General features: G+C 32.0%; 1 protein-coding gene and 1 pseudogene across 2 annotated transcripts; one reads left to right on the forward strand and one right to left on the reverse strand.

The window, feature by feature from the left end:
- The first annotated feature begins 844 nt into the window (after positions 1-844).
- LOC120143778 (sulfhydryl oxidase 2-like) lies at positions 845-7,094 on the forward strand. Of its 2 annotated transcripts, XM_039158013.1 has the most exons (12): positions 845-1,135; positions 2,334-2,358; positions 2,425-2,517; positions 2,967-3,145; positions 4,014-4,083; positions 4,180-4,248; positions 4,350-4,423; positions 4,503-4,659; positions 4,937-4,977; positions 5,659-5,805; positions 5,887-6,333; positions 6,533-7,094. In XM_039158013.1, exons 1-12 carry the CDS (start codon positions 918-920, stop codon positions 6,552-6,554), a joined length of 1,542 nt encoding a protein of 513 aa, XP_039013944.1. In that variant the 5' UTR covers positions 845-917; the 3' UTR covers positions 6,555-7,094. The 2 variants fall into 2 exon arrangements, with proteins under 2 accessions (XP_039013944.1, XP_039013943.1); XM_039158012.1 differs by lacking the exon at positions 6,533-7,094 and having other exon boundaries at positions 5,887-6,526.
- A 1,452-nt stretch (positions 7,095-8,546) lies between these two features.
- LOC120143868 lies at positions 8,547-10,805 on the reverse strand (annotated as a pseudogene).
- Between the last annotated feature and the right edge of the window lie 233 nt (positions 10,806-11,038).

An 11,038-nucleotide genomic window follows, 5' to 3' on the forward strand; every position in this document is an offset into this window, starting at 1 on the left:
CTTTTGAAAAAAAAAATAAGTGATCAAAGAAAAATCGTACATATAATTGAAAGGTTAAATACATAGTTTACGTTAAAATTTATAGGGTAAACTATACTATTGATCACTCAATTATTTAATTATTATCAATCGAACTACTAAACGTTAACATTTGACGAAAATATTGATATGAGTTCTCAATACTTATTAATTAATCTTTCAATTAGATGAAATCTGATTCGAGGATTTTTTTTAATTTTAATTTATTTAAAATTAAATATTTTTATTATCGAAGCAGGTGAGATCAATCACCGGCTGATTAAACAGTGGTATGGAGAGTCGAACCAACACCCAGCAGACTAACAGGTACGCGTCTCAACCACTGCACTAGCTTCTACATCATGTAAAGTTTTACAACACTATTTATATAGCTTATATTACTAATAACATAAAAAATAAATTAAAATTAAAAAAAATTAACCCAGGTCTCTAATATGAAGTAGAAAGTAGTTAGCCACTAGAATAAATCACAAATTTGATGTTAAGTTAGAATATTTTATATATGAAAAGGAAAAAATTATAAAATAAATGTAATAGGTATTATTTAAGTTAATGAAAAGTTATTGAAAATATTATATATTTAAATAATATTTTATATTAAATATAGTTAACGCTTAATTTTTAATAAAAATATTTAAAAGTTTAATTCAAAACTTGATAAGATTTCAATCTATTTTCAATTTAAAATTTAAAATTTAAAATTAATATTTAATGTCTTCATTCATACTTAACATCTTTTTTACAGGTATGTTTAATATATATTTTTTTCAAATTTAATATCCTATAAAAGGTCAAAAAGCACACACTTTCATTTCAATTCCGGAGAAGCTCTAGAGAAACATATATTCAGTTTTCATTTTTTTTCCAATTTGTTTCCGATGTCTCATGTGTTCTGGATTCTGATTTTGAGCCTTTCGATCTTAAAAGCGACGTCGTTGAAAGCGGGATCGCGGACGGTAATTCGAGTGATTGGCGATAATAACGGCGGCGGCGGCGATCCGAAGGACTATGGCGTTGAATTGAACGCTACGAACTTCGATGGAGTTCTCAAGGACACTCCCGCCACTTACGCTATAGCCGAATTCTTCGCTAACTGGTTAGTAGTCCTTTAATTTTCAGCCATTCTTACCTGCACAACTGTTTTCAATCTAGAGCTTTAAGAACTGGAAATATATTATCGGTTTTCATAGTTTTATGTGGTGATAGTGTTGACCATGGAAGAAAGCTGAGAAGAAAAACCGAACAATTTGAACGGTAGTGTTCAGATCGACTTTCGTTCGGGTTTGAATAACAATTTTTTTTTTATTCAAACCAAATTCTATTTTTTTATTTCATATTTTTATTAGGTATAACTTTTTTATAATTTGCAAATAATTTATAAATTAGTTGAAAACAGAAACTTTAAATATTAAAAAAATTGAAAAATGATGAACCGAGCTGATCCGAACCCTTGGAATTTGGTTTGGTTGGTTCGGTCAAAAAGCTTGCCGTATCAATAATTTTTTTCCCAGATCAAACGAGCCAAACCATCATCACAGGACTTCTAATTTAAGTTAATGAAATAGTCTGCAAATATCGAGAGAGAGATCTTGAACCTTTATCAGTTTCCTTGGATACAATTGAATGCATTATTTTATATAACTGCTTTAATTTAAGAATTAGAGGGATGGCTTTGTAGGGAATTGAATTTCATTTATTTCGTTGACCATAATTGGTTATTTTTATCTTTCCGTTTGCTTTTCATATAATTGAATGCATTAAAATTATAATATATAATTTACGGAATTTAAGAATTAAGGGATGGCTTTGTAGAAAACTGAATTTATTGTTTAGTTCACTGTTCAAAATTGGTTCTTTTTCTTTGTTTCCATAACACTTGCGTGAAATTTTAAAATTGAATGTGCCATTTCCCCTCCTAGGCTTCCTCTGTTGGTTAGGAAATTGACACCTTTGATAAACATAAATACGATTGTGCTCTTTTTTTTAATCAGGAAGTGTGAGGGTATCGTTATGTCCATTTAAATATGAAAAGAGTTGGCAAACCAACTAATGGTCACGGTTGTTTATATTTCACAGCCAGAATAACTAATCAACATATCCAGAATCCAGTTATGATCAATATAATTTGTTTCCTAGTAGCTGCTGTGTTCACTCAATTTTTTGTCGTTTATGAAAATTGCACATTCCTATACATGAGTGCATTTCCTTGCATGCGTAGCTAGCAGTATAGTTGCATCCTTCACGCTAGTTGTTAAATGACAAATCCTCTCTTCTGTGTGATTATTACTTTTCAGGTGCCCTGCTTGCAGAAATTACAAGGTACATCATGGTCTATTTTGCACTCTGTGTTTTTTTTATAGATTCACTTTCTTATGATTCGTGCAGCCCCATTATGAAAAAGTTGCTAGGCTTTTCAATGGACCTGATGCGGTGCATCCTGGTATCATATTGATGGCTAGAGTCGATTGTGCATTAAAGGTATTCATTTTGTCTTTTGGATACCTGCAAAGTGCAGCCACACGGAAATAGTACTTTAAAAATCCAGGTTCTGTCATAGCACATGTTTTCCTCATTAGCTTAATGCTGGTATTTCAGATGCAGTTGAAAATGTTTTCTGGCATTCTGGCCTTCCCCAGTTTAGTGTAAAGTTGTCAATATGAAAATTAAATAAAAGTAGCACTTTAACATCGTTCTGGGTTTTAGTTATTTTTGTGAGTTTTGAAGAGTTGGAATGTTACCATGTACTGTGGCTGTTCTTTTTTGGCCATGTATTTTGGTTTACTTATCTAGCCTTGTACTTTTATGTAGCCACTAAATAAAATAGTGCATTCCTTCTTGAGGTTCACTCTTTCCGACTCTTGTTTATAGTTGTTGAAAAACTGTCTTGTTAATTTAAGTTTGGATCTTTGACTTCTCTGGCAGCACAGATAAATACCGATCTTTGTGATAAGTTTTCTGTTGGTCACTACCCTACACTGTTTTGGGGTCCTCCTAAGAAGTTTTCCTCAGGCTGGAAACCCAATCAAGAAAAAAGTGAAATACGTGAAATTGATGATGGGCGAACAGCAGAACGCTTGCTTAATTGGATCAATAAGCAACTAGGCAGGTATGTATGAGGTATCTACATTCACCACTTATTAAATGTACATCATTTTTATACTCTGAGCTAATGATCTCTTGGAATTATGGAATTTTAAACTAAATGCAATTATGAGGGCCTTACCATCTGTTATCATGAATGAGGTTTTTGTTTTTTTTAAAAAATGTTGACCTGTACTGGTACATTTGACAATTGCTCGATAATCTGTTTGTTAAAAGAGCGCTATTTACATAAAATTCCTAATTACTATTAACAGTACACTGCATGCAGTAAGACATTTTGATAGCTGAAAGAATATAAGATTAACTTTTAAATATGATTTTGTGCGGGATGCATTCTTCAGATTCAATTGAAGAATATAAGATTAATTCATTAAAATTGTGACTAATATTAATATGACATAACATATTGGAGAATGATGTATTCTTTAGATTCAGTTTAAGCGTATGCTAATGTACATAGAACTTGCCAGCATGTTGTTACAAATCCTTGAGACAGAGTGACAGACTATGATTGAATAGTTTCATGCATTGCCAGATGTTTATTCCGCACCTAAGTGTGCATAAGTGGGAAAGACAAAGTGTTTAGTTTCTATAGTATTTAGTTTCTATAGTGTTTAGTTTCATGCAAAATGCAGAATGGGTTGGGAGGGGATTGGAGCTTTGAACCTTCTTTTGATGGTAAGGCATGGCAACCGTCAACAGAGGGGAGGTTCTGGACTGAAGAAATATGCTTCTGTTCTGATAATGTACTTGTAAGACGAGGGTGATTGATTGATATGCAACTGAAGCTAATGCCAAAGATTTGCACTTATCTATGATACCTTTACTGTCAGCTTTTGTCATATGATTTATGCTGCTTGACTCCCTTTCAGTTCATATGGTTTGGATGATGAAAATTTTGAAAACGAGCTTCTTCCGCCCAATATATCAGACCCTGGACAGGTATTTTTGTGCACTTCTAATTTGCTTCTTGAACAATGTATGTTTGAGGTTTTCAATTTGCTTAGGATTTTAACTTTACAATTTGGCTTGTGGAAGATTGCTCGAGCCATATATGATGTGGAGGAGGCAACCGCAACTGCCTTTGACATCATTTTGGAACATAAGGTGGGAATCTCTAGTGTAGATTTTCCCTCTCTATCTCATGTGTATATGTTTATGGAAAAAAATTCCCGTCTTCTAAAGTTGCAACATATGACGTCCTGCAGATGATTAAATCAAAAACTCGAGCTTCACTTATAAAATTCATTCAGCTTTTAGTAGCTCATCATCCTTCCAGGAGGTAAAGATCCTTCTTTTCATTATGACCTTGGCTTCATATGGTGTTTCCTTAATTGTGCTATTATTATATATTGCATTAGGTGTCGAAAGGGAAATGCAGAAGTCCTCGTCAACTTTGATGAATTGTGCCCATTAGATATGTGGTCATCTGGTAAAGTTGATGATGTCACCAATAACTTGAAAGAGGTGCTACATGATTTCCAGATTTGTGGAGAGGAAGTTCCTCGTGGATATTGGGTAGGTTCTAATAGGAAAATCGGATTGCTATTTAGTATTTTCTTCCCTTGCATATATTTGAAAGTGTTAACATTAGTAGCATCATGTCTGCCAAGTTTAAGCTCTATAAAATATGGATACCTTTTGTCAATCAATTGATTCCTTCTAAGTTTAAACTCTATAAAATATGTATACCTTTTGTTTTTAGTCTAAGATCAAATATATACTTTTGATAATATCATTTGGGGCCTCTCTTTTTAATGGTTGCTTTATGCCATTTGGATGTTCATTTTTGCAGATGTTTTGTCGTGGTAGCAAGAACGAAACCAGGGGCTTTAGGTAATGATTTAAAATTCTGAATTTTTAGCTCATACATTCTTTTTAAGAAAAAAATTATACTTGTCTAATCGGGATCTCTCAATGTATCAAAATTGGTTTACCCTGTCAAACTAGCTGTCTCTCATAGTTATTTGTTCCAATAATTTGGTAACTAAGAATATTTCTTTTTCTACAATTATGAGCCTTGTATATTAAACCGATAAGTAAACCCACTTCTGTTAATTTGGGGGCAACTCAGGCATATCATTTTAACAAGTACCTCTCCAATTATTTCAATTTTATGAATGTTTATTCTAAAATTTAACAAGGTGTTGGAGCAAGTGTTATCTCCTTTTTTAACCCCACTCTTATTCCCTATGTTAACAAGGTGAGAGCTGAGTCTTTCCTTTGATGAAAGCACAAACGGTAGGGCTACTATGCCTATGATGTCTGATAGGTCCTTCTTGGTACATGCCTCGTGAGGGGTAGGATTGAAGTGGAGATAAATTAAATTTCATATTTGTTAAATTGGGACAACCTAGATATGTAAATGTAATAAGACCCTCTCCACCACCTGTTGTCAATTAGTTTTAGGTTGGATATCCGTTCTAAATTTTTACGCATGAATTCAATTATAGTAGAGATTCCTTCACCTCTAATTGATTTTCTAAGGTGCCAATAATTACTCATGTTTGTGTGCAGTTGTGGATTGTGGGTTTTGATGCATTCACTTTCAGTGAGGATTGGGGATGAAGAAAGCCAGTTTGCGTTTATATCTATATGTGATTTTATTCACAACTTCTTTATTTGCGAGGATTGTCGTCAACATTTTTACGAAATGTGTTCGAGGTAAATTCAACTTCAAAGCAGTTTATTTTCTTAAATATTCTTAAGTTTGTTTCATCTAATTTACAAATATGCAATTTGTAGAGTTACTAGTCCTTTCAAGAAAGCGCGTGAATTTGCACTTTGGCTGTGGAGTGCCCATAATGAGGTTAATGAGAGATTAATGAAGGAAGAAGCATCTCTTAAAACCGGAGATCCCAATTTCCCGAAGATTATTTGGCCTCCGAGGCAACTTTGTCCTTCATGTTATCTCTCACAAGGTCCCAAAGATAAAGGAAGCAATCAGATCGATTGGGACAAGGATGAAGTGTTCAAATTCTTAGTCGGTTATTACAGAAATACGCTTATATCTTTGTACAACGAAACGGGTCTTCTTGCCAATGATAGGAGAACCAATGTTACTCTGGATGATTTGGTGGCCTCAACAAACGCTGTTGTGGTGCCTATAGGGGCTGCATTGGCTATTGCTATTGCTAGCTGTGTGTTCGGTGCTCTTGCTTGCTACTGGCGATCTCGGCAGAAGAATAGGAAGTATTACCATAAACTATACTATTTAAAGAACATATGACTATTATGAAGATTCACGTACTCTCAAATTGGATCATAAGAAATACAATGAAATCAGAAATGGGGGCTAAAATGACTGAAAATTGTTCAAGGAAAATTATAGAGGGGTTTAGATGCTTTGAACTGTAAATTTCTCATTTCATTTGCTTGCACCACTTTTCAGGCCAAGGAGAAGCTGGAACTAGGATTTAGGCAGCAGAAAATACACAACCTTTTAAGATGTCTGGTCCAATGAGCTCGAACTTGAAGTAAAAATCCAGGTTTTAGCCCTCAGCCCTGTATCAACTGTCCCTCGGGAGGTCCTATTCTTTACCGGTTATTTTTCTTTTATGAAGCTCATCATGAAATATATTATTGGGTACTATAGATTAACATATATATTTTTTATTTTGGGAAAGAAATGTCCAATATCTGTGTTCCTAACATCGTAATGGGATCACATTTGACATGCTGCGTTGAGGTTTTGTGAATTATCCGATTCATGCCTTTCGATCGCTTCCTTGACTCTACATGATTTAGTTATTCAGAGCTACTAGTTTCTTTTGTTGTTTGATGCTAAAGAGGAAAGAACTATAGTATAAGTTGAATGTGGGGGATATTTGTATAAACCTCTTACAGAAGTTTTATCATGTGGAACTATGTTATACTCCTCTTTGCACTGAGTTGCCCCAAAGGCCATAGAGGAAGGTCGATCCGCCCATACATCGGCATCCGGGCGTAACTATTTTAGCATTTATTTTTTGAAATATTTTAGCCCAACGTTTTATTTTTAGGACAAAAAACCTTTACATTTTGATTAAATAGTTATATTGACTTGTTTTCTTTTTTAGAGCATTTTAGTCTCCAATAATTTATTTTAGGGCATTGATTGTTTGTTGACCAATTATTTTTATCTATATAGGGGTTTTTTGTCTCAAAATAAAACGATGGAGTCAAAATATTCTAAAAAGTAGTACGGGTTAATGTGATTATTAAATTAAATGGTATGAACATTTTTTATTATTGAGTCAAAAAAATTATTTAAGAGTTTGGGTCTGAAGGAGAATATTCAAAAAGACTGTTATGACTTATCAGTGTTTAGAGTGTGTATTGTTTGTTTGTCTCAGTTAAGGTGTCTGGATAACCCCCGATAGACATTGTTTCTCCCGGTGGTAAACTATTTAAATAGACTATATCCATGGATTCTGGGAAAAAAATTAATTTTTCACCAATTTAAATTTAATTAAAATAAAATATTAACAAAATATTTTCATTTAAAATTTTTAATTATGAAATATAAATCTATTTATATGTTTTTATTTTAGAAGCCAGCAGATCAGATCAAGCTGGGGCTGGAATTTATCTTTGAGTAACACAACATTGATCCAGTTTTGTCAAGATGTTAAAGTTTGTAGCTGTTTTCACCCGCCTAATATAGGAACTGGACCAGCTTTTGGGTTCTATTGCCGAGGGTAGTAAATGAGCCGAGTTAAGATCGAACAATATTGAGTTCAATTCGATTTAAAAAGTATAAAATTAAATTTGATTTGATTCAAAAATTCATGAGCTTAAAATTATCATGTTCAATTCAAATTTGAAATAAAGAATATAAGTTCGACTCTAAAGCTTGCAAGTTTAAAATTTTTAAGTTTGATTCGAAATTAAAAAACTAGACTCGAATTTAGAAAAATTTGAACTCGGAATATTTTTCAACTTTTCTCAATTGAATATCGAATTCAAACATAAACCTTAAGTATATGATAGTCTTATATTGCATTTTTAAAATAATAGCAATATATAAATATTAATACTAATAATAATTTAATTTAAAAAATATGAAAAATAATATATTATTTTTTCCAATTGTTTGTAAATTTTTTTGAATCGAATATTTAATAGGTCGTTTTAGTTCATTAAAAATTTAAATTGGGTTAAAGCTGGAGTCAAATTTATTCAATTTGAAAGTTAGCTGGGCTTTGATTAAGATAACTTCAAATAGTTCAAGATGAAGACAACCTCAAATACTTCAAGAATCTAAATTGAATTATTTTTTAAAGCTAATGGATAAAAATTTAATATTCGTTAAAATGAAAATTTAAATAAATATAAAGTGATAAAATAAGTAAATAAGAGGAGGTGGTATCTATCCTATCTAACCCCTCTTATGTTTAAGACCAAATCGTCTACTTATCAAGCCGTCATTGGGAGGCTGGTAATGAGCCAACTTTAGCAGCAATGGTGACGGAGCTGGTGGTGGATGCTGTTACTTTAACAGGGTCACCGCCATGCGCTATGGTGGTGACACGCTCGTAAGGCCGAATGCAGGGAGCGGTTCACAGCTATGAGGCGAAATAACCGTCGGCGGCCCTACTTTCATGGCCCTAAGCTCCTCCACTTCGCTTTGAAGCCGTCGGTTCTGTTCCGTCAATGACCCCAACCATCTCTTTAGGTACTCGCACTCCATATCCGTCTGCTTCAGCTTGCTCCTATATTTGGTTGATTTGTCATTAACATAATATATATATATATATATATATATATATATATATATATATATATGTGAGGTTACAAAAATATCGTTAAATAAGTAAAAATAAACTATTGAAATTAGTAATAACAAATGATGAAATATTTAAATAATAATAATAAAGGAGTGGGGAATATAAATCTTTTAAATAAGTAAAAGCTTTTCGTGGTTATCTTTTTCATTATTTTAAACTTTTTTTCCAAAAAAATAGTATAATAATTTCAAAGTTGGATTTTATTCATATTAAATAAATAAAGTGCATTTATTATGTTCTTAAACGCCAAACTGTTACAGTAAATACAACCAAATGATCTACCAATGACTCAGAAAAGCAGCAATTTCTATTTCAGTAATAATTCTGTAATCTGCTACCAGTTCGTCAATTCCTTTTTCATGTCATAGACGTTTCATTAAAGCCATGTCCAAAAGATGGTGGGTCAATGTACCACTTTATTCATTATTATCATTTTTTAATATTTTATAATCATCTATATCTAATTTATTAAATAATCAATTCAAATTATACATTAAAAAAATCTGTTATAAGATAGTTTTCTCAACCTAATCTATTCTATATACAGAATGTTAAGGTCCAAATTTCTATACTTAACAGATCTAACATTATATTTAATGAAGAAAAACTTAATAAATTTTAATATTTAATATAAAAACTTGAATCTTAAAATAAGAATAATATAAGAGGTTTATTTAAATTTTTGGTGTAATATTGTCAATTGGAGCAATGATTATTATAAATTTCGATGTTTTAGATTTTTAAGACAAAGCATCATTGTTTTGATTCTCAAGCTCTCCCATGTAATGAAATCAAACCAAATCATTTTCTTTTAACTGATACATATTTACATGCATGATGTTAAAAATTAATTATTCTTTAAGGTTTTTTTTGTTGTTGCATTTAATACGTATAACAAGAAAAATAAACCAAACATTACCTAATTTCATTCCATGTTTTATAATGTTAAAATTATGTTAGAGGAAAATAGTGAACTTTTCATTCCATACATTAACGCTTATACTATGATATGTATGTATGTAATTGTAGGAATTCCTTAATTTCATGGCATTAAATTCCTTGATTTTATGTAATAATATTACCGTGATAAAAAATAATCAATAATAATTAAAATATGACGTTATAAACTCAAATTAAATTCATTGTAAAGATTATATATTATAAGAATGATAGCGATATATCAACTTCCCAGGACAAAGAATGTGTAGAACTGATTCAGATTCTGCATACTTTCTGACATTCTGTCAATATTTTTATGATATTTACCCTCATCTACTTTTTATAATAAATTCCCAGATTTTTTAAAGAAAATGAAATAATTCAATGAATAAATGTATAATGTGTATTATTGTACCTGGCTCGACGATTCTGGAACCAAACCTCAACCTGTCTGGGCCGAAGCTTCAGTTGCAAAGCCAATGCTTCTTTCTGTTTCTGGGGAAGAAAAAGGTCAAAAACATGTGATGATGATCTGATTAAATCCTTGGAGATTTTGAGAAGAAAAAGAGTTGGGTTTTTGGGACCATGTTTGATTTATTACATACAAGGTTTAGGGTATGGTTTTGTCTGAAACTTTCTTCGAGCAAACGAGTCTGTTCTTTCGAGAGACGAAGCTTTTTGCGAGGACCGACGCCATTGATAGTTTCTTCAGCGATGGTTGATGATGGTGTCATCCATTCGTCTTCGGATCCTGCTGGCGGTACTTGGTTTATATCCAAATCTCTCACTGGATAAAGAAAAACAAAAAATCAATCCATGTTATTAAAGATCATCGTATCAAAAAGGAAAAGAAAACATGGGATTTTCGAGGGGATTGATGTTGTGTTTTTGCTTACCGGAAGAGGAGACAGATATTGTTAACTCCAAGTTAGAAGAGAAGGTCGGTGAGACCGCCATGAAAGTTGCAGACAAAGAAATAAAGGGATTAAGGGGCTGATGTAAAGACAGAAAAATGATGAAGTTTCTTTTTAATAAATAAAAAAAAGGAGATAAATAAGGGATATGGAGATGTTAGAGAATTTAATAGGAAAGGAAACGATGGGATAAAGGTCAAAGTCATTACTAGATAGAATAAATTAAATTAAATCATATAATTTTTTTATAGTCTAACTGATTATAAGATACTATTG

The sequence above is a fragment of the Hibiscus syriacus genome, unplaced genomic scaffold, assembly GCF_006381635.1.
Source record: "Hibiscus syriacus cultivar Baekdansim isolate YM2019G1 unplaced genomic scaffold, ASM638163v2 tig00110864_pilon, whole genome shotgun sequence".
Lineage (NCBI taxonomy): Eukaryota > Viridiplantae > Streptophyta > Magnoliopsida > Malvales > Malvaceae > Hibiscus > Hibiscus syriacus.